This window comes from Mesoplodon densirostris, chromosome 2 (assembly GCF_025265405.1).
Source record: "Mesoplodon densirostris isolate mMesDen1 chromosome 2, mMesDen1 primary haplotype, whole genome shotgun sequence".
Lineage (NCBI taxonomy): Eukaryota > Metazoa > Chordata > Mammalia > Artiodactyla > Ziphiidae > Mesoplodon > Mesoplodon densirostris.
In genome coordinates this window covers 169,143,725-169,166,719 of record NC_082662.1, presented here as the reverse complement: position 1 = coordinate 169,166,719, position 22,995 = coordinate 169,143,725, and the positions used below count along the sequence as shown (strand labels likewise).

Sequence of the window (22,995 nt, the reverse complement as noted above, 5' to 3'; positions counted from 1 at the left end):
GGTGCCAAGGAAAGGAAGTGTAGAATGGGGAGCAAAGCAAGGACATGAATTAGCACATCTGACTGCAGAGTAGTTTCTGTTTGAAGAAGTCTAAAATAATTAAGACAAACAACCAAAAACCTTTTAAAAAAAATAAATTTATAAATTTATTTATTTATTTTTGGCTGTGTTGGGTCTTTGTTGCTGCTTGCGGGCTTTCTCTAGTTGTGGCAAGCAGGAGCTACTCTTAGTTGTACTGCACGAGCTTCTCACTGTGGTGGCTTTTCTTGTTGCAAAGCATGGGCTCTAGGCGTGCTGGCTTCAGTAGTTGTGGCACGTGGGCTCAGTAGTTGTTGCTGGCGGGCTCTAGAGTGCAGGCTCAGCAGTTGTGGTGCACGGGCTTAGTTGCTCCATGGCACGTGGGATCTTCCCGTGTCTCCTGCACTGGCAGGCGGATTCTTAACCACTGCACCACCAAGGAAGTCCCCCCAAACCTCTTTTAACTCCTTCTCCACCACAACTTAGCCCAGTACCTTTTGCAAACAAATGTCACGTTCAGAGGTTGCTGTCAATAAAGGAACAAAAATTATGGGGAAAAGGATATTACATTTCTAAAAGACAGCCTTTGACAAAAAATATACGGGAAAGGGCAACAGAAAAGAATAAACTTTCCTGATTAAAAAAAAACGTGGCTTGCTAGAATCCTACCTCTACCTCCCATTATAATTCTTTTATTTGGAATTTACTATTGTGGATATATTCCACACGTTTGAAGAGTGTGTGGTACTGGGACTTACTTCAAAGATACTAACAACAAATAGAAGAAATTCCACAGTGGAATGACCAAACGATGGAATGACCCAATTCCACAATGGAATGACCATGGAATGGTCACCCAGGTTGACCAAACACGCAACACTGACTTGGGGTAAAATTTTGACTTAGAAGATTAGACTAGACCTCGTGAACATCTCTGGCCGCGAAAGCACGCTCAGATGTTTAAAAATACAGAGGAGAGGGAAAGAAGCGTTTCCCCAAAAGTCAGGCGCCCACTTTAGGCACGGAAAGCCGGAGCAGGGAGAAAGAAAAACACCAAAGGCAAAAATTATCATTCGGCCGCCGGCAAGCGGAGCCAGAAGATAACGCGGCGACTCTCCCATCACATTAGACACCTGTCGGGATCGCTACGCGGGCGCTACTTCAGGTACAGACTACCACTCCCAACTCCGCGCTGGGCCCAAGGGCTGGGCGACCAGAGCGGTTTAACGCGCAAGGCATTGTGGGTTTCGTAGTCGTTCTTCCCTTAAGCTCTTTGGAGATGGGGAGATCCTATTTTACAAAAAGGACCTGCCCTTCCCCACCCTGCTTCCCTTTCCTCCCTTTCCCTCCCCCACCTTTTTTCGCAGAGAGTTTGAAATTCCCGCAGAGCCGGCGCCCAAGGCCGGAACACTCGCGAGAACTCAGGTCCTCGCGCCGCGATCTCTTTTCCGTCTCCCACTTCTCTCCGCCCTTCCCCGCCCCTCCCCTCCCCTCCCCTACTGGTCGTTTGGGACTGTGTCGGGCGGGTGGTAATGCGCAAAGAGGAGCCAGCGCTGCGCGAGCGGAGGAGACAGAGTCGCGTGGGAAGGGACTCGGGGCCGCGGCGCAGGCAACAGCTGCATTTTAGTCGTTGAGCGGTCGGCCGGCCTTTTGCCGGCGAAGGCGCTCGCGGGGGTTGTGCGGAGGTGTGCGCGCCCTGCCGGTGTGCGCGCCCTGCCGGTGGCGGCTGTCTCTTGGGAGATGCTGTGACGGACCCGCGCGGGAGGAGCTCTCGCCTAATCTCGCGCCCCCCTTGACTCGGCGGCCGCGGCGGCTCGGTCACCCGCCCTTTTCAGGTAGTGGGAAGGAAAGGAGGGGGTTGGGCCGGGACGGTGGAGGGCGGGTCGGCGCGGCCTGGGCCCGGAGCGGCGGCCCGGCTTCTCCCGCTGCGCCTGGCCCGCCGGGCCCTCCGCGCGCCGGGCCTAGGCCGGGCTTGTGGCTGCTCAGCAAGCAGCGGCGGCCCGGCTCGCGGAGCGGCCCGACTCGCGGAGCCGGCCCGAGGGGGCGAATGCGGGCGTTGGCGGTTGCGGCAAGCTCCAGGGCTCCGGGAGTTTGTTATATAACCTCGGCGGAGCGGCGGCACATGGCGGCGGAGAGGCGCCTCGGGGTCCAACCCGGCTCACGCCCTCCCGGCGGCCTGGACCGCGGCGCCTCTCCTCCACTGTTCTTTGGTGCGGTTGAGACCTTGGCGGGCCTCCCTCCGGGGGAACCTGCTGGTACTTTGAGTCTGTCTTAACATTGGTGTGTGGTCCACAGGCTCCTGGGCCTGGCTGGGGTGAGTCCCGGGCGGAGAAGTTTGCCTCGTGATTTGAAAAGTGCAGTGAATTGGTTCCATAAAGGAGATTTAAAATAACTGTACATCTTGGAGTGGGTATTAATTTGCCTTGCTTGTGCCACCTGGAAACTTGAGGACGATTACTTTTGTTACTCGTGGACTGGGGGGCGTGGGGAGGTTAATTTGTTCTCAAAGCCAACGAGGTTCAAACTAGTCGTTATTATCTTTTTTCAAATGGGCAGTTTGAGAAGATACTTTATAAGAACCTGGGTCCTTGAGGATAAAATACAGGTCTCTTGGAAACTCTAAACTTGAGTGTATTCTTAAAATATCCTAAAGAGCCAGTAGATGTTAAGGACTGTCTTTAGTGAGCTTTCATTAAGTGTGTAAGGAGAGAAGGAATTAGGGTAGGTTTACTTATTTTGGAGGATTTGACTAGGGATGACAAGCCCAGCTCAAGTTAGTGTTTGAGGGATGCTCTGAGTGTGTTAAGCGCTAGGGAAAGTCTACATTCTCCCCGTACTGTAATTTTTGATTCTAATTTTTCAATAACCTAGTGCCAGAATGTCACTGATTCGCAGAACAGCAATAATTACCAAAAAAAAATTTTTTTTCTTTTTTAAAGATTGTTATACAGCAGTTTTGGGATGGACGCATCTCGATTTAAGAGGACACAAAACATTGTTTCTTTCCTAACCATAAAAAATTTCCGGAGATTTTTCGTTTTCTTCTTCAGAATGAAGTCTCATTTCCCTAGGTTGTTAGGTCAGCGGTCTCTACAGTAAATCTTGTCTACTGTCCACCCTCAACTATTCACGAATTTATGCTTCGGCTATTCCAGAGTCATCCCCAATCCTGGGCCCATTTTCTTGAAGATGTACTTTAATGTTCCTTTGCTCCTGTCCTTCAGCCTGGGGTGCCATCGCTGCCTTTTTCAAGTTTTCAGCTTCCAAATCCTCCTTAGCTTAAATGCCATCTTTTCTATACACTCTTTCATTTCTCTTTATCCCAGTTCTTTCCTGGGATCTCACAGAATATACACTTTTATTGTAGCATTTATTTTCATGGTTGATTATGTATCTCCTAGAATGTGAACTCCTTGAGGTCAGAAGTAGGTCATCTTTCTGCCCTTGCATTCTCTTCCCAACGCAATGTTTTAAAAGTAGTTCGTGATTGGTAACTGTTTGAATTAAGTTTGAAAGAACAACTGCTAAAAGGCTGGACGTTTCCGGGTCCACGGCTAGTTTACATTTATATCATAAGTCTTAGGTTTTTTTTAAAGTAAAAATGCATACAAAATGTTTTGTAGAAATGTTCGCTCAGTATATGGTGCATTATAATGATTGAACAACTAGATTGGAGTTTTATTTTCTGTTGTGGAGTTTAGCAGCCTTCTAGGATGTGTGTATTTCACACAACTGATTTTTCGTATTGTGTCAATATCTTTCCTAGTACTTTTGCAAATTTTGCTTCTTAACATTGAAGCAATGTATACTTAAAAATAAGTGGGATCCAATATTAAGCTTTTATTTCTTTTTAAGAATCAATTTAATTAATTTATTTACTTTCGGTTGCATTGGGTCTTTTTTGCTGCGCACGGACTTTCTCTAGTTGTGGCGAGCGGGAGACTACTCTTCGCTGTGGTGCGCGGGCTTTTTATTGTGGCTTCTCGTTGCGGAGCACGAGCTCTGGGCGTGCGGGCTTCAGTAGCTGTGGCGTGCGGGCTCTAGGGTGCACGCTCTGTAGTTGTGGCGCACAGGCTTAGCTGCCCTGCGGCATGTGGGATCTTCCCGGACCAGGGCTCGAACCCTTGTCCCCTGCCTTGGCAGATGGATTCTTAACCACTGCGCCACCAGGGAAGTCCCTGAGCTTTTTCTTTTTAATACACTTTATTTTTTAGAGCAGTTTTAAGTTCACAGCAAAATTGAGTGGCAGACGCAGAGATTTCCAGTATACGCTTTCCCTGCTCCTATTCATGCATAACTTCTCCCATTATCAACATCTCCTACTAGACTGGAACATTTGTTGCAGTTGATGAACCTGCACTGACACATCCTCACCCAAAGTCCACAGTTTACATTACTATTCGTTCTTGGTGTTGCACATTCTGTGGATTTGGGTCAATGTCTAATGGCATGTATCCACCATTATGATATCATTCAGAGTAGTTTCAACACCCTAGAAATCCTCTGTGCTCCCCTCTCTGCTAATTCCTGGTAATCACTGATCTTTTTGTCTCCATAGTTTTACTTTTTTCAGAATTGTCTTATAGTTGGAATTATGCACTATGTAGCCTTTTCAGATTGGCTTCTTTCACTATGTAATACGCATTTAAGTTTCTTCCACGTCTTTTCTTGGCTTGTAACTCTTTACAGCACTACATAATATTCCATTGTTTGGATGTACCACTGTTTATCAGTTCACCTGCTGAAGGACATCTTGGTTGTTTCCAGGTTTTGAAGATTATTAATAAAACTGTTAAAAATACCCATGTACAGGTTTTTGTGTTTTATATAAGTTTTCAGCTCCTTTGGGTAAATACCAAGGAGCGTGATCACCAGATCATATGGTAAGAATATGTTTAGTTTTGTAAGAAACTGCCCAACTGTCTTCCAAAGTGGCAGTACCATTTTGCATTCCCAGCATCAATGAATGAGAGTTCCTGTTACTCCACATTCTCACCACCATTTGGTTGTTGTCAGCGTCCGGATTTTGGCCATTCTAGTAAGTGTGTAGTGGTAGGTCATTGTTTTAATTTGCATTTTCCTGATGACATAAGATGTGGAGCATCTTTTCATGTGCTTACTTGCCATCTGTATATCATCTTTATTGAGGTGTCTGTTAGATCTTCAGCCAGTTTTTAATTGGGTTGTTTGTTTTCTTGTTGGGTTTTAAGAATATTGAGTTTTTAAAACTTGATTTTATTTATTGTTCAACATGTCTTTTCCTGTCCCTGCTAGTATCTTGCTATCCTAATATATGACATGTTTAGGACCTGTTAGTTGCAAGACATTGTGACCCTCTGGAATTCACAGGAATAAGGTATGATTTTTGTCTTTTATGAATTCAGAGTATTGTGGGGAAGACCGGCAAATACAAATAATGGATTTCAAAAATTATTTTTAGGATTGCTAACATAAATGTGGAAAGAAGTGAGCTCAGAGATGAGATTAAATAGGAAAAGGATTGATCTACCCAGAGCACACTGGGAATCTAGTCCTTAAATGGGGCTTTGGCAGAAGGAGGTAGAGGAGGGAACAGCATAAATAAAAGAATGAATATGCGAGGCAATAGCAAACTGATGAAGGAAGGAGCGTGGGGAGACAAACATTGTAAAGATAGTCTGAGACTGCCAGATTGTGGAGGGCCTTGATTACCTGTGGCTGAAGATGTCAGTTTTTATATTCAGTAAGGGAGTCATTGAAGGTTTTTGTGAAGGGAGTGAAAATCCATCTGTGCTTTATAAAGACAGTGGACAATATTTTCACTGAAATTAGGCACAATGTTCTTGCTCTGCCTATCTAGACCTTGGAAGGATTTGAAACTTTGTAAATTACTTTTTAGAGGTTGCCAATACTGACATGTCAGGCTAGGACTGTACTTAATTTTGTACAGTACTGAACATAGCTGCTTAATGTATTTTTGTGAAGACGTATATATAGGTATGTCTTTATATAAGATGTTCTTTCTAATATAATTTTTAGAAGTTCTCTTCAGTGTGCTTAAAATGTTGAAATTCACACTATAAATATGGGATTTGAAAGGTCTGGAAACCAGAAGCCAATTTTTGCCCTATACATTCAAAGCCTAACTTCTAAATTTGGAAAACTTTTTCTTTCACTCACTGAACATTTTTTTGAACTCCTGTGTGTCAGAATTGACCCCTTTATTGTTATGAAATGATCCTCTTTATCCCTGGTAATATTCTTTGCTCTGAATTCTACTTTTAAAATTAATTAATTAATTAATTAATTAATTAGACTGTGTCAGGTCTTAACTGTGGCATGCAGGATCTTTGTTGCGGCACGCGGGATCCTTCATTGCGGTGCTTGGGCCCTCTAGTTGTGGTGCGTGGGCACCAGAGCTCGTGGGCTCAGTAGTTGCAGCACTTGGGCTCTCTAGTTGTGGTGAGTGGGCTCTAGAGTGCATGGGCTCGGCAGTTGCAGTGCACGGACTTAGTTGCCCTGTGGCATGTGGGATCTTAGTTCCCCGAGCAGGGATCAGACCCGCGTCCCCTGCCTTGGAAGGCAAACTCTTAAACACTGGACCACCAGGGAAGTCCCGTGAATTCTACTTTGACATTAATAAGCTGCTTCTGCTTTTTTTGATTGTTAGCATGATATATCTTCCATTATTTTACTTTTTTTTTTTTTTTTTTATCAACTATACTTCAAAAAAAAAAAAAAAGAAAGAAAGAAAGAAAAAAGAGTAACTTCTGTTCCTCTTCCAAAGGGAGATTTATGGGACAAATCACCTTCTCAATATTTTATTTATTTATTTATTTATTTTTTTTATTTTTATTTTTTTTTATTTTACAAATTTAATCAGTTATACATATACATACGTTCCCATATCCCCTCCCTTTTGCGTCTCCCTCCCACCCTCCCTATCCCACCCCTCCAGGCGGTCACAAAGAACCGAGCTGATCTCCCTGTGCTATGCGGCTGCTTCCCACTAGCTATCTACCTTACGTTTGGTAGTGTATCTATGTCCATGCCGCTCTTTCACTTTGTCACAGCTTACCCTTCCCCCTCCCCATATCCTCAAGTCCATGCTCTAGTAGGTCTGTGTCTTTATTCCTGTCTTACCCCTATGTTCTTGATGACATTTTTTTCTTAAATTCCATATATATGTGTCAGCATACAGTATTTGTCTTTCTCTTTCTGACTTACTTCACTCTGTATGACAGACTCTAGGTCCATCCACCTCATTACAAATAGCTCAATTTCATTTCTTTTTATGGCTGAGTAATATTCCATTGTATATATGTGCCACATCTTCTTTACCCATTCATCCGATGAAGGACACTTAGGTTGTTTCCATCTCCGGGCTATTGTAAATAGGGCTGCTATGAACATTTTGGTACATGTCTCTTTTTGAATTATGGTTTTCTCAGGGTATATGCCCAGTAGTGGGATTGCTGGGTCATATGGTAGTTCTATTTGTAGTTTTTTAAGGAACCTCCATACTGTCCTCCATAGTGGCTGTACCAATTCACATTCCCACCAGCAGTGCAAGAGTGTTCCCTTTTTTCCACACCCTCTCCAGCATTTACTGTTTCTAGATTTTTTGATGATGGCCATTCTGACTGGTGTGAGATGATATCTCATTGTAGTTTTGATTTGCATTTCTCTAATGAGTAAAGATGTTGAGCATCCTTTCATGTGTTTGTTGGCTGTCTGTATATCTTCTGTGGAGAAATGTCTATTTAGGTCTTCTGCCCATTTTTAGATTGGGTTGTTTGTTTTTTTGCTATTGAGCTGCATGAGCTGCTTATAAATTTTGGAGATTAATCCTTTGTCAGTTGCTTCATTTGCAAATATTTTCTCCCATTCTGAGGGTTGTCTTTTCGTCTTGTTTATGGTTTCCTTTGCTGTGCAAAAGCTTTGAAGTTTCATTAGGTCCCATGTGTTTATTTTTGTCTTTATTTCCATTTCTCTAGGAGGTGGGTCAAAAAGGATCTTGCTGTGATTTATGTCATAGAGTGTTCTGCCTATGTTTTCCTCTAGGAGTTTGATAGTGTCTGGCCTTACATTTAGGTCTTTAATCCATTTTGAGCTAATTTTTGTGTATGGTGTTAGGGAGTGATCTAATCTCATACTTTTACATGTCCCTGTCCAGTTTTCCCAGCACCACTTATTGAAGAGACTGTCCTTTCTCCACTGTACATTCCTGCCTCCTTTATCAAAGATAAGGTGACCATATGTCCGTGGGTTTATCTCTGGGCTTTCTATCCTGTTCCATTGATCTATCTTTCTGTTTTTGTGCCAGTACCATACTGTCTTGATTACTGTAGCTTTGTAGTATAGTCTGAAGTCAGGGAGCCTGATTCCTCCAGCTCCGTTTTTCGTTCTCAAGATTGCTTTGGCTATTCGGGGTCTTTTGTGTTTCCATACAAATTGTGAAATTTTTTGTTCTAGTTCTGTGAAAAATGTCATTGGTAGTTTGATAGGTATTGCATTGAATCTGTAGATTGCTTTGTGTAGTAGAGTCATTTTCACAATGTTGATTCTTCCAATCCAAGAACATGGTACATCTCTCCATCTATTTGTATCATCTTTAATTTCTTTCATCAGTGTCTTATAATTTTCTGCATACAGGTCTTTTGTCTCCTTAGGTAGGTTTATTCCTAGATATTTTATTCTTTTTGTTGCAATGGTAAATGGGAGTGTTTCCTTGATTTCACTTTCAGATTTTTCATCATTAGTATATAGGAATGCCAGAGATTTCTGTGCATTAATTTTGTATCCTGCAACTTTACCAAATTCATTGATTAGCTCTAGTAGTTTTCTGGTAGCATCTTTAGGATTCTCTATGTATAGTATCATGTCATCTGCAAACAGTGACAGCTTTACTTCTTCTTTTCCCATTTGGATTCCTTTTATTTCCTTTTCTTCTCTGATTGCTGTGGCTAAAACTTCCAAAACTATGTTGAATAAGAGTGGTGAGAGTGGGCAACCTTGTCTTGTTCCTGATCTTAGTGGAAATGGTTTCAGTTTTTCACCATTGAGGACGATGCTGGCTGTGGGTTTGTCATATATGGCCTTTATTATGTTGAGGAAAGTTCCCTCTATGCCTACTTTCTGCAGGGTTTTTATCATAAATGGGTGTTGAATTTTGTCAAAAGCTTTCTCTGCATCTATTGAGATGATCATATGGTTTTTCTCCTTCAGTTTGTTAATATGGTGTATCACATTGATTGATTTGCGTATATTGAAGAATCCTTGCATTCCTGGAATAAACCCCACTTGATCATAGTGTATGATCCTTTTAATGTGCTGTTGGATTCTGTTTGCTAGTATTTTGTTGAGGATTTTTGCATCTATGTTCATCAGTGATATTGGCCTGTAGTTTTCTTTCTTTGTGACATCCTTGTCTGGTTTTGGTATCAAGGTGATGGTGGCCTCGTAGAATGAGTTTGGGAGTGTTCCTCCCTCTGCTATATTTTGGAAGAGTTTGAGAAGGATAGGTGTTAGCTCTTCTCTAAATGCTTGATAGAATTCGCCTGTGAAGCCATCTGGTCCTGGGCTTTTGTTTGTTGGAAGATTTTTAATCACAGTTTCAATTTCAGTGCTTGTGATTGGTCTGTTCATATTTTCTATTTCTTCCTGATTCAGTCTTGGCAGGTTGTGCATTTCTAATAATTTGTCCATTTCTTCCAGGTTGTCCATTTTATTGGCATAGAGTTGCTTATAGTAATCTCTCATGATCTTTTGTATTTCTGCAGTGTCAGTTGTTACTTCTCCTTTTTCATTTCTAATTCTATTGATTTGAGTCTTCTCCCTTTTTTTCTTGATGAGTCTGGCTAATGGTTTATCAATTTTGTTTATCTTCTCAAAGAACCAGCTTTTAGTTTTATTGATCTTTGCTATCGTTTCCTTCATTTCTTTTTCATTTATTTCTGATCTGATTTTTATGATTTCTTTCCTTCTGCTAACTTTGGGATGTTTTTGTTCTTCTTTCTCTAATTGCTTTAGGTGCAAGGTTAGGTTGTTTATTCGAGATGTTTCCTGTTTCTTAAGGTGGGATTGTATTGCCATAAACTTCCCTCTTAGAACTGCTTTTGCTGCATCCCATAGGTTTTGGGTCGTCGTGTCTCCATTGTCATTTGTTTCTAGGTATTTTTTGATTTCCTCTTTGATTTCTTCAGTGATCACTTCGTTATTAAGTAGTGTATTGTTTAGCCTCCATGTGTTTGTATGTTTTACAGCTCTTTTCCTGTAATTGATATCTAGTCTCATAGCATTGTGGTCAGAAAAGATACTTGATACAATTTCAATTTTCTTAAATTTACCAAGGCTTGATTTGTGACCCAAGATATGATCTATCCTGGAGAATGTTCCATGAGCACTTGAGAAAAATGTGTATTCTGTTGTTTTTGGATGGAATGTCCTATAAATATCAATTAAGTCCATCTTGTTTAATGTATCATTTAAAGCTTGTGTTTCCTTATTTATTTTCATTTTGGATGACCTGTCCATTGGTGAAAGTGGGGTGTTAAAGTCCCCTACTATGATTGTGTTACTGTCGATTTCTCCTTTTATGGCTGTTAATATTTCCCTTATGTATTGAGGTGCTCCTATGTTTGGTGCATAAATATTTACAATTGTTATATCTTCTTCTTGGATTGATCCCTTGATCATTATGTAGTGTCCTTCTTTGTCTCTTCTAGTAGTCTTTATTTTAAAGTCTATTTTGTCTGATATGAGAATTGCTACTCCAGCTTTCTTTTGGTTTCCATTTGCATGGAATATCTTTTTCCATCCCCTTACTTTCAGTCTGTATGTGTCTCTAGGTCTGAAGTGGGTCTCTTGTAGACAGCATATATATGGGTCTTGTTTTTGTATCCATTCAGCCAGTCTGTGTCTTTTGGTGGGAGCATTTAGTCCATTTACATTTAAGGTAATTATTGATATGTATGTTCCTATTCCCATTTTCTTAATTGTTTTGGGTTCGTTATTGTAGTTCTTTTCCTTCTGTTGTGTTTCTTGCCTAGAGAAGTTCCTTTAGCATTTGTTGTAAAGCTGGTTTGGTGGTGCTGAACTCTCTCAGCGTTTGCTTGTCCGTAAAGGTTTTAATTTCTCCATCAAATCTGAATGAGATCCTTGCTGGGTAGAGTAATCTTGGTTGCAGGTTTTTCTCCTTCATCACTTTAAGTATGTCCTGCCACTCCCTTCTGGCTTGTAGAGTTTCTGCTGAGAGATCAGCTGTTATCCTGATGGGGATTCCCTTGTGTGTTATTTGTTGTTTTTGCCTTGCTGCTTTTAATATGATTTCTTTGTGTTTAATTTTTGACAGTTTGATTAATATGTGTCTTGGTGTATTTCTCCTTGGATTTATTCTGTATGGGACTCTCTGTGCCTCCTGGACTTGATTAACTATTTCCTTTCCCATATTAGGGAAGTTTTCAACTATAATCTCTTCAAATATTTTCTCAGTCCCTTTCTTTTTCTCTTCTTCTTCTGGAACCCCTATAATTCGAATGTTGGTGCGTTTAATGTTGTCCCAGAGGTCTCTGAGACTGTCCTCTGTTCTTTTCATTCTTTTTTCTTTATTTTGCTGTGCAGCAGTTATTTCCACTATTTTATCTTCCACCTCACTTATCCGTTCTTCTGCCTCAGTTATTCTGCTATTGATCCCTTCTAGAGTATTTTTTATTTCATTTATTGTGTTTTTAATCGATGCTTGATTCGTCTTTAGTTCTTCTAGGTCCTTGTTAACTGTTTCTTGCATTTTGTCTATTCTATTTCCAAGATTTTGGATCATCTTTACCATCATTATTCTGAATTCTTTTTCAGATAGACTGCCTATTACCTCTTCATTTGTTAGGTCTGGTGGGTTTTTATCTTGCTCCTTCTCCTGCTGTGTGTTTTTCTGTCTTCTCATTTTGCTTATGTTACTGTGTTTGGGGTCTCCTTTTTGCAGGCTGCAGGTTCGTAGTTCCCGTTGTTTTTGGTGTCTGTCCCCTGTGGCTAAGGTTGGTTTAGTGGGTTGTGTAGGCTTCTTGGTGGAGGGGACTAGTGCCTGTGTTCTGGTGGATGAGGCTGGATCTTGTCTTTCTGGTGGGCAGGTCCACGTCTGGTGGTGTGTTTTGGGGTGTTTGCGGACTTTTTATGAATTGAGGCAGCCTCTCTGCTAATGGGTGGCGTTGTGTTCCTGTCTTGCTAGTTGTTTGGCATAGGGTGTCCAGCACTGTAGCTTGCTGGTCGTTGAGTGAAGCTGGGTGCTGTTGTTGAGATGGAGATCTCTGGAAGATTTTCGCCGTTTGATATTATGTGGAGCTGGGAGGTCTCTTGTGGACCAGTGTTCTGAAGTTGGCTCTCCCACCTCAGAGGCACAGCACTGACTCCTGGCTACTCATGGGATGATTTGTTGTCTATTCATGTATTCCACAGATGCAGGGTACATGGAGTTGATTGTGGAGCTTTAATCCGCTGCTTCTGAGGCTGCTGGGAGAGGTTTCCCTTTCTCTTCTTTGTTCTCACAGCTCCTGGGTCTCAGCTTTGGATTTGGCCCCGCCTCTGCGTGTAGGTCGCCGGAGGGCGTCTGTTCCTCGCTCAGACAGGACAGGGTTAAAGGAGCAGCCTCTTCGGGGACTCTGGCTCACTCAGGCCGGGCGGGAGGGAGGGGCACGGAGTGCGGGGCGAGCCTGCAGCGGCAGAGGTTGGCGTGACGTTGCACCAGCCCGAGGCGTGCCGTGCGTTCTCCCAGGGAAGCCGCCCCTGGATCCCGGGACCCCTGCAGTGGCAGGCTGCACAGGCTCCCGGAAGGGCGGTGTGGACAGTGACCTGCGCTCGCACACAGGCTTCTTGGCGGCGGCAGCAGCAGCCCCAGCGTCCCACGCCCGTCTCTGGGCTCCGCGATTTCAGCCGCGACTCGCGCCCGTCTCTGGAGCTCCTTTACGTGGCGCTCTTAATCCCCTCTCCTCGCGCACCAGGAAACCAAGAGGGAAGAAAAAGTCTCCTGCCTCTTCGGCAGCTCCAGAGTTTTTCCGGACTCCCTCCCGGCTAGCTGTGGCACATTAGCCCCCTTCAGGCTGAGTTCTCGCCGCCAGCCCCAGTCCTCTCCCTGCGCTCTGACCGAAGCCCGAGCCTCAGCTCCAGCGCCGCCCGCCCCGGTGGGGGAGCAGACAAGCCTCTCGGGCTGGTGAGTGCCGCTCGGCACCGCTCCTCTGTGCGGGAATCTCTCTGCTTTGCCCTACCCAGGTATGTGGGGAGTTTCTTGCCTTTTGGGAGGTCTGGGGTCTTCTGCCAGCGTTCAGAAGGTGTTCTGTAGGAGTTGTTCCACGTGTAGCTGTATTTCTGGTGTATCTGTGGGGAGGAAGGTGATCTCCGCGTCTTACTCTTCCGCCATCTTACCCGGAAGTCCTCCATTATTTTACTTTTAACCTATCTAAGCTTTTTATTTAAACTTTGTCTTGCTTTTTTATCCAGTCTGACTGATCTTTGCTTTTTAATTAGAATGTTAAAGTCATTTTGTTAATGTAATTAGTGATGTAATATGGTTAGGTTTCAATCTACCATCTTCCAATTTTTTTATTTGTCCCACTTGTTCTTTTTAAGGTTTTTTATTTTATATTGGTGTGTAGTTGATTAACAATGTTGTATGAGTTTCAGGTGTACAGCAAAGTGATTCAATTATACGTATACATGTACCTATTCTTTTTCAGATTCTTTTCCCATTTGTTCTTTCTTTTTATCCCATTTTTTGGATTAACTTTTTTTATGTTGATATTTTATCTTTCATTGTTTTATTATATCTGTGTGTGTGGTGTTTATTTTAAGGTTTCTAGTGTACACCTTTAAATTACTGTAGTCTATTTTCAAACAACATAGCATTTCGTGTATAGTGTAAGAACCTTGTAACAATATGCTTCTATTTCTCCTCTGTAGGCCTTTGTGCCATTGTGTCATTTGTTTTCCTTGTAAATATGTTATAAACTCCTCAATATATTGCTGTCACTTTTGCTTTGAATAGACAATTGTCTTTTAAAGAGATTAAGAATAAGAAAAAAAAAGTGTTTTGACCTTTTTTGGAGGTCTGTATTCTTTTACATAGATCCAGATATCCATCTGGTATCATTTTGCTTCTGCCTGAAGGAATTCTTAAACATTCCTTGTAGTGCAGATCTGCTGGTGACTGTCTTTTCAGTTCTTCTGTGTCTGAAGCGTCTTTCTTTTGCCTTCATTTTTTTAAATTTATTTTTTAAAATACTTATTTTTTGGCTGCGTTGGGTCTTCGTTGCCGCACACGGGCTTTCTCTAGTTGCGGCGAGTGGGAGCTACTCTTCGTTGCGGTGTGTGGGCTACTCGTTGTGGCTTCTCTTGTTGCAGAGCATGGGCTCTAGGCACATGGGCTTCAGTAGTTGTGGCACGCAGGCTCAGTAGTTGTGTCTCGCAGGCTCAGTAGTTGTGGCACATGGGCTTAGTTGTTCCGTGGCATGTGGGTTCTTCCCGGACCAGGGCTCGAACCTGTGTCCCCTGCATTGGCAGGTGGATTCTTAACAACTATACCACCAGGGAAGCCCTGCCTTCATTTTAAAAAGATATTTTCACTGGATATAGAATTATAGGTTGACAGCTTGCTTTCTTTCAGAACTTAAAATACATTGTTCCACTTTTCTGGCTTGCGTTGTTTTCAGTGGGATGTCTCTTGTAATTCTTTGTTGCTCTGCAGTGTGCTACTTTAAGATTTTCTCTTTGTCCCTTGATTAGGATGTATTAATATTTTGGTGGAGTTTGTTCATGTTTCTCATGCTTGAAGTTTACTGACCTTTTTGATTTATGAGTTAGTAGTTTTCATCAAATTTAGGAATAATTTGGCCATTAGTTTTCCAGATGTTTCTGTCCTCTCCTTTTGGAGATTCCTATTAGACATATTGGTCACTTGAGGTTGCCTCATAGCTCAGTGATGCTCTCTTCTTTTGCTCCTCACCCCAGCCTTTCTTTCTGTGCTTCATTTTATTTAGATAGTTCCTATTGTGGGTGTTTAAGTAACTAATATTTTCTGTGTCTGATCTGTTAATCCCATCCAATGTATATCTCATCTCTGGACATTTAATTTAGACTTTTTTTATATCTTCCAAGTCTTTCCTTAACATGTTCATACTTTCCTCTATCTTGTTGGACTTAGGGGCTATAGCTAGAATAACTGATTTACTGTTCTCATCTAATAATTCTAACTTCTGTGTGATTTCTAGGTCCGTTTCTATTTGTTGTTGTTTTTCTCCCTTACTATGGGTCATATTTTCCTGCTTTTTGCGTGCCTGACAATTTTTGATTGGATGCCAGATATTGTGAATTTTACTTTCTGGAGTACTGAATGTTTTTACAATCATTTATATATTCTTGAGCTTTCTTTTGGGATGCAGCTAAGTTTCTTGGAAACAGTTTGATTCTTTTTTTTTTTTTTTTTTTTTTTTGCTGTACGCGGGCCTCTCACTGCTGTGGCCTCTCCCGTTGCGGAGCACAGGCTCCGGACACACAGGCTCCGCGGCCATGGCTCGCGGGCCCAGCCGCTCCGCGGCATGTGGGATCTTCCGGGATCGGGCCACGAACCCGCGTCCCCTGCATCGGCAGGCGGACTCTCAACCACTGCGCCACCAGGGAAGCCCCAGTTTGATTCTTTTGAGGCTTGCTTTTTGAGCTTTAGACCAGAGCAGCCTTTAGACAAGGGCTAATTTTTCTCCCCACTACTGAAGCAGTCAGTATCTTTCTGAGTATTCTACTCATTGCCCATGTATTAGGCTTTTTTTCACTCTGGAGCTATACCTGGTCGTGCATACACTTTGGGGATTGTTTCTCCTCTGCTTTTCCAATGATTTATTTCTTGGCCTCTGGTATTTTCCTTACATGCTTATATTAACCATGTGAAGATTCAAGAGAACCCACTGCAAATCTCTGGAACTCTTTGTTTATGACCCTTTGTACTGTGTCCTTAGAATTCTAGCTACCTTTGGAATTCTCAACCCTGTCTTCTCAACTCAAGGCAACCCTTGGGCTCTATGTGGGTTCCCTCTCTCTGCTCTGTGTCCTGGATACACGCTATACACTGTAACCTGGGACAGTCCCGGAAGTCATCTTGTTTTTCTTTTCTTAGGGACCACTGTCCTGTGCTACCTATTGTCTGGTGTCTGAACAACTTGTTTTCACATATTCCGGTTCTTTTTTTTAGGTGGGAGAATATATTTGGAATGGAAATGACAATTCCCTTTTTAAATATTGTGACTGTTTGAGCCACTACTTCCACGTCGTGATCTTTGTTTTACATTAAAAAGAGCATAACAGAAAACACATCCAGCCTGAGAAATGGAACATTTATTATATTTCTTTTTCAAAAAATTGATTATTGTGCACCTTTCAGATGAATTTTAGAATCACTTTGTGGAAGTCATCTCGTAATTCTGTTGGGGTGATCTTGATTGAATGGCATTGATCATGGAACTTTTTTGCCTAATGTCCGTGAATACTCCAGTGACTATACTTTGGGAAAAGCCACCCAAAGTATACGGAATTTTGGAGGTTTTAGCTTTAGAGAAATTATTTGGGTTTTAAGTTTAATAGGAAAAATGTGTCAACTTCAATTTACCATTACACTTTTTTAAAATCAAGACTAGAGAAGGCCATCAGAGGTGAAACCAACATAATAACAATGTGATTGTGGCCTTTCCTACCTAAATTTGTGTAAAATTTTCTTTGGTACTAAAATACTTAGGAGGAGAGGGATACAATCACTTTATGAAAACATGATGCTTTCAGCATCTAAAGCTTGAGCCTAGGACCGTCATGTATATATAAGATATTAATATAATTATAAGAGGCTAATGGTCATTACTTCTCACTGACTATATGTTACAGTAATAATCTAATTACTTTATATTTGATTATACTTTTAGATCTGTTTTGGATAAAAAAAAAACTTTAACTAGGAAGTCTCAAACACAACTTTTTTTGAGTTAATGGTGACATACATGTTTTTTGAGGTAGTCAATCAGATTTTTGTCCAGAAAATAGCATTCATAGCCTGGACAGAAAATTATAACTCATGTTTTTGAGTAACCTTTTCAAATCTAGTTTTTCTTTTCACATAAATTGGTAGTGAGAATAAGTACTTGCCAATTATAAAATGACCAGAAAGAACAGGAGACTGGAGATCAAAAGACCATTAGTCTAGTTTTTGATAAAGGCTGAGTCACTAGGAAGAGAAATAATGGACTAGAAGGCAGAGGTTTGTTTTTTTTGTTTTGTTTTTGTTTTTTTTTTGGTAAAATGGGCAGTTTTTGGTAACCACTTGTATTGCAGGGTAAGGGGAGGAAAAGGAAACCATTTATTCATGTAGTCAACCAATATTCTTTGCCCCCTCCAGTGTGGAAACTACTTGGATTAAAATAAGTAAGATCTAATCTGTCCCCTAAGAACTTTGTAGTTGGGTATACAAAGAGGAAATTATAGAGTGCGATAAGTACCATCCTTGATAGGGGAAGTACCAGGTTCATCAGGAACAAATAGAATTGTAACTTAACCCGGGCAAGGAAATTTTTTTTTTGAGAATCATTGTTATAACCAAGTCCTCAAAGTTTCTGGGTAGGTGATGGAATCAGTAACTGAGAGAAGAAACAGAAGAAAAGGAACAAATCTGTAGAGAGGAGGGAGAAAGATTGTTTCATTTTGGAAATGTTGAATTTGAGGTGCAGTGGAAGCATCCACATAGGGAATGGTTAGTAGTGTCTGTTACTTTGGAAAGAATATGGTGTTGCTGTCATACAGTATTTGAAGCCATGGAGTAGCAGGGATCTCTTTCTCCTGATGATCTGGTGTGATGATATGATGATGAGGTAAAGGATACAAGTTTTTACCTGTAGGAAATAAAAATTCTAGAATTACCAAGTCAAAAGATTAGTCTGCATAAAATTAGGGCCTGGGAAATGATCTTCCAAAAAGGCTTTTGGGGTTTATGTTTCTGCAAGAGTGTCCCCTGCATCGGCAGACAGACTCTCAACCACTGCACCACCTTTTAACACATCAGTCATTTCTTTATAAAAGTGGTGTTTGGGGCTTCCCTGGTGGCTCACGGGTTCATGTCCCGGTCCGGGAAGATCCCACATGCCGTGGAGCGGCTGGGCCCGTGAGCCATGGCCACTGAGCCTGCACGTCTGGAGCCTGTGCTCTGCGATGGGAGAGGCCACAACAGTGAGAGGCCCGCGTACTGCAAAAAAAAAAAAAAAATAAGTGTTTTTTTTTTTTTTTTTAAAGAAAGATCTGTTAAGAGTGGCTGTTAACTATTGTTTTGCCATAGGTTTCAGTTTGATAGTATTGATTTTATTTTCTGAGAATGGCTTGGGCTGAGTGTTACAATTGTAGGTAGTCCCTGCTGGGGAACCATGTACCTAGTAAAATGACTTGTACTTGGTATCACTCTCCTGCCAGGGAGACTCCTTTGGATGTTAATGCCTTTCTCCCAATAAAGCAGCACAGTGCCTTGGAAGATGGCCCTCTGATGAGGTTCAATGGTATGTAGTATGTAATGAGAGGCTTGTAGACCTGGAATTTTCCTAGGGTTATCTATTCACCCTTTTAGTTTACTTCTTTCCAAACTGAAGGATATTAGAATTCTATGGATTTTTTGAACTCACCTTCTTTCTTCTGTATTGTTTCATGATGTACACACACACACATATACTTTTATTCATTTTCTAGATATTAGGGGAGGAGTGTGTAGTATGTGTGTGGGTAATGTGTATAACCTTGCTCTACCTTTGTGTAACTTCTCTGCTGGAACAAATTGTACTGGTAACATTAATTGAATAGTCCATACTTCTGCTCTGATTTGAAATACCCAGATATGCTTATATCATCTATTAAATTTCTGTGGTTCTGTGTTTAAATTATCTGTTTCATTGATCTATTTGTCCATTACTAGCATATTATTATTACAGTTTTAATTATTATAATGTATTGAATAATAGTATGTTTTTATAATCTGATAAAGCAAATTTCTCTTTATTTTGTTTGGTTATTTTTAGTATTTTGCTATTAAGGAAACTTTCTACTAATATATACGTTCTTGTGTATGCCTCTTCCTATATATGTTTTCAACTTGGATATGTAACAAAGTCTAAAATAAGTCAAATGTCTCTTCATTCTCAAGACAAGAAGAGGATTACAGATGCTTTATTTAAATCCAGTACTTGGCCATTATTTATTTTTTATTTTTTTATTTTTTTGCGGTATGCGGGCCTCTCACTGTTGTGGCCTCCCCCGTTGCGGAGCACAGGCTCCGGACGCGCAGGCTCCGGACGCGCAGGCTCAGCGGCCGTGGCTCACGGGCCCAGCCGCTCCGCGGCATATGGGATCCTCCCAGACCGGGGCACGAACCCGTATCCCCTGCATCGGCAGGCGGACTCTCAACCACTTGCGCCACCAGGGAGGCCCTTGGCCATTATTATTGTTGCTGTTATGTTGTCCATATTTTAGGTTTTTCCATTTATTTACCAGTACTTTGACACACCATTCTTTTTGTGTCTCAGAAGTTGTGTCTGATCATTATTCTACCTGAAGCCTTCTTTTAGAATTCCCTTTAAGGGAGGATCTGTTTGTGCTAAACTCAGTTTTTGTCCAAAAATGTGTTTTCATATTTGTTTTCGGGGATAATTTCAGTGATATATAAACTATATGTTGAGAACTATTTTTGCTTAGAATTTTGAAGATATTCCAGACTTCTGACTTCCACTTTTGTTGAAAAGTCATTTCTTTTTATTTGACCTAGGATTCACTGGTCTTCCTGATTTCAGAGAATTAGTTTGTCTCTACAAATCTGGGAAATATCTTTTAGAATATTGCCTCCTCCTTGCCATTCATGTTATATTTTGGGGGATTCTGAATAAACATATGTTAGATTTTCTCCCTGTATTGTCTGTAACTTTTAACTACTTATCTCTTTGTCTTTCTGTGCTACATTTTCTCTCTCCACTGCTTTTCTTATCTTTTGAGTTTGTTTTTATTGACTTAACTTACAAATATTCTTTTGTACCTACTTATGAAGAACAGTGATGCAAAGAATACCTATGTACTTGCTACCAAGTTTTAGAAAAAGAAAATTACCGTTACCTGGAGTCCCTTGTGTATTCTTCTCCATTCCATTCCCCTTTCTCTCCTCTCATAGGTAACTACTATTGTGGACTTAGTGTTTATGGTTTCCTTTGTGTTATTCATACTATTGCTACATGTGTTTGTATTCTTAGGCAATATTTTTTTTTAGTTTTGTAGCCTTTTAAACTTTATATAAATGTAATTCTGCATGTATTTTCTCTACTTTTGTTTAATAATATACTCTGATGTTTGTTCATATTGTTGCACTGTAGCTGCTACATTCTCATTGCTCCTTTGAGGTTTTTGTCCCCATTGAGTTCTAAATTTTACTTCATTTTTTCATTCCAGAAGTTCTTTTCCCCCCCCCCCAAATCTACTTGACCAATTTTCATTATAAAGTTTATTCCTCATTAGCAAACTAAATCTTTGATTTCTTTAAACCTATTAAACATATTTTCTGTTCTCTGATCTTTTCAGTATCTGAATGAAGTCTTTGATAGCCTGATTCTGCTGGCTGTTGATCCTGATGTCCTTGTTAAAGTTTTGTTATTTTGATCGTAAGCTCATTTTCTTTGGAACTTCATCTTTGAAAACTCTTTGAGATTCTAGAGAGTTCAGTTCAAATATTTGGTGGCTTCTGTGGGTTGCTTGGAGCATTACCAACCTGAGACTACTTTATAATATTCTTCGCCTGAGTATTTTCTGGTACCATAGCTTGAATTCTGGCCACTAATTTGTATGAAGGGAAGTTTTCTTTTTCTGTATAGAAACTTTCAACCATGGTCAAAATGAACAGCTTTATTGCTAGCAGTCCTGCACAGAGGGTGTTTGTCTCATTCACCTTTATGCTGATGATATAGCCCTATGGAGTTTAATGGGGGTTGGGGGGGTTAGCCCTAAGCTTTTTCTTCAGCCTCTGTGGACCTCAGGATGCTCAAAACAAGATCAGGGTCACCAGAACTGGATTTAGTAGCTAACCGTCAAGACCCAAGCCAGCTTATATATTTTCTAGAATTCCTACTGTTTACACTTTTGGCTTTGCCAACTCCATAATCTTTCAAGAAGATACTTTTATATTTCAGCCGTCATTTTTCATTGTTTACAATGGAAGAGTCATTTAGGAAATCTACTGTTCTATACATTGTAAATGAAAGATAATTTTAGATTTTTTTTTCTGTGCGGTTAAAGACATGTGCCAAACTCAATTCCTGAGGTTTCTGTGGATTTGGACATTTTTCATGGACTTTCTCCTCTTTTACTGTAGTGGTAACTTTTCTAAAATAATAGCAATTTTTCCTGTTTTGTGTGTGAAATGTTCCTTGAGAGTAAATGGAACAATAAGATTAATTGCATTGAACACAGTCTTCGAAGAATGTAGGCACTCATGTATGTCCTTAGGACATCTGGCTTAATGAATCTTTACCCTCCTAAGGCTGTTTGGGAAATACTTTCTTAGGAGAGAATGTCTCAGACCCAAAGCACATAATGTGTAGTTCATAATCAGATTTTAGTTTCAGTTTATTTACTTTTGTATGGTAGCTTCTTCTTTTTCTTTTCTTTTTTCCCTTTCCCCTTGGTTAGAGATAATCAAGTGTCTTATAGTACAAATATATCATAATAATCTTACTTTAAAAAATACTTGCAGTGGAAGTATGCGAGACCTAACAGCACAAGTGACTGTAGCAGCACAATTCCCAGAAGTGACTATCCAAGCCCTTGGAGAAGATGAAATAACATTAGAATCTGTGCTTCGTGGAAAGTTTGCTGCAGGTAAAATAATGTTGCTGAAAATTTAGCAACATTATTGCTAAATTTAATAAGATTAATAATAAGCATATATTAAGATAAATAATATTAAGCATATATTGCAGTTCCTTTAGTGTGGAAGAAAAAAAAGCAGAACCTGCTTAGAGTGGTCTTATATAAGTATATTACATCTACAACTACATATGTATTAATTTCTACCTACTTGAGCACATTTTCATTGAATCTCCTGGGGTATTATAGTTCATTTTTCCTTTTTGCAATAGCATATATTTTATATCTCTTAGTATTGAGTATCTGCATTTGGAAAGTAGAAATGATACATGGCTGGTTTTCCTTTAGTAAGTTTTATCGGTGATGAGTTTAGATTAGAACCTGAACAGTCTTATGAGTAGAAAAACCTGATTGTAGTGCCCTAAGTGATACAATATATTCTGAAAGTCTTATTTCTTAATTCTATTAATCTGAACAAGATCTTAATAATAATGATGTTTTACATTATATAATACAGCAGAGAATTAGACCACAGAAGCCATTAAATTATGGATTTCAGTCTAGTGAAATATGTTGCAGAAAACTTTTCTGAAAGTGAATTTTATAGCCATCCTGCCTAGTAGGAAGACAAGAAAACATATAGATCAGTAATTTAGCTATTTATAGTGCTATTCTCTTGAATATTGAAGGTAATAACAGTACTACTCTTACATACTAGGTACTGTAACAACTTTTCATTGAGGTAACTACTAGGTTTCTCTAATTAGGCACTATTCTGTGTAACTGAGAATCAAATAGGTTAAGTAACTTGGTCCCAGTTACAAAGAAAGCAAGTGGCAAAAATGAGCTTTCAACCCATGCGTTCTTGGTCCCCACTGTGCCATGCTATTTTTTTTTAAAACTCCTTAGCCTCTCTCAGCTATAATCCTAGTATATACAGCTATCTATTTGGATGCATGGTAGACATCACAAATTTAGTAGTAAAAATGAACATCATTCATCTAGCTGTTCAAGGGAAAATTCAGGGTCTAGTTCTTGATTTTTCTGTGTTACTCACCTCCCTATATATTATTCATCAGCAAGTAAATCCTTTTAGTT

General features: G+C 40.5%; 1 protein-coding gene across 4 annotated transcripts in view; it reads left to right on the top strand.

Moving 5' to 3' along the window:
- Positions 1 to 1,507: 1,507 nt before the first annotated feature.
- The window catches only part of AHCTF1 (AT-hook containing transcription factor 1), a 91,913-nt gene continuing 70,425 nt past the window's right edge, over positions 1,508 to 22,995 (top strand). For 3 of the 4 annotated variants that reach the window (XM_060091327.1, XM_060091326.1, XM_060091323.1), the window contains exons 1-2: positions 1,508 to 1,853; positions 21,785 to 21,909. In XM_060091327.1, coding sequence (XP_059947310.1) covers positions 21,792 to 21,909 — 118 coding nt within the window. In that variant the 5' untranslated portion in view covers positions 1,508 to 1,853; positions 21,785 to 21,791. Of the gene's footprint in view, positions 1,854 to 2,028; positions 2,333 to 21,784; positions 21,910 to 22,995 lie in introns of those variants that run through there. The other variant, XM_060091324.1, reaches the window with a different exon arrangement.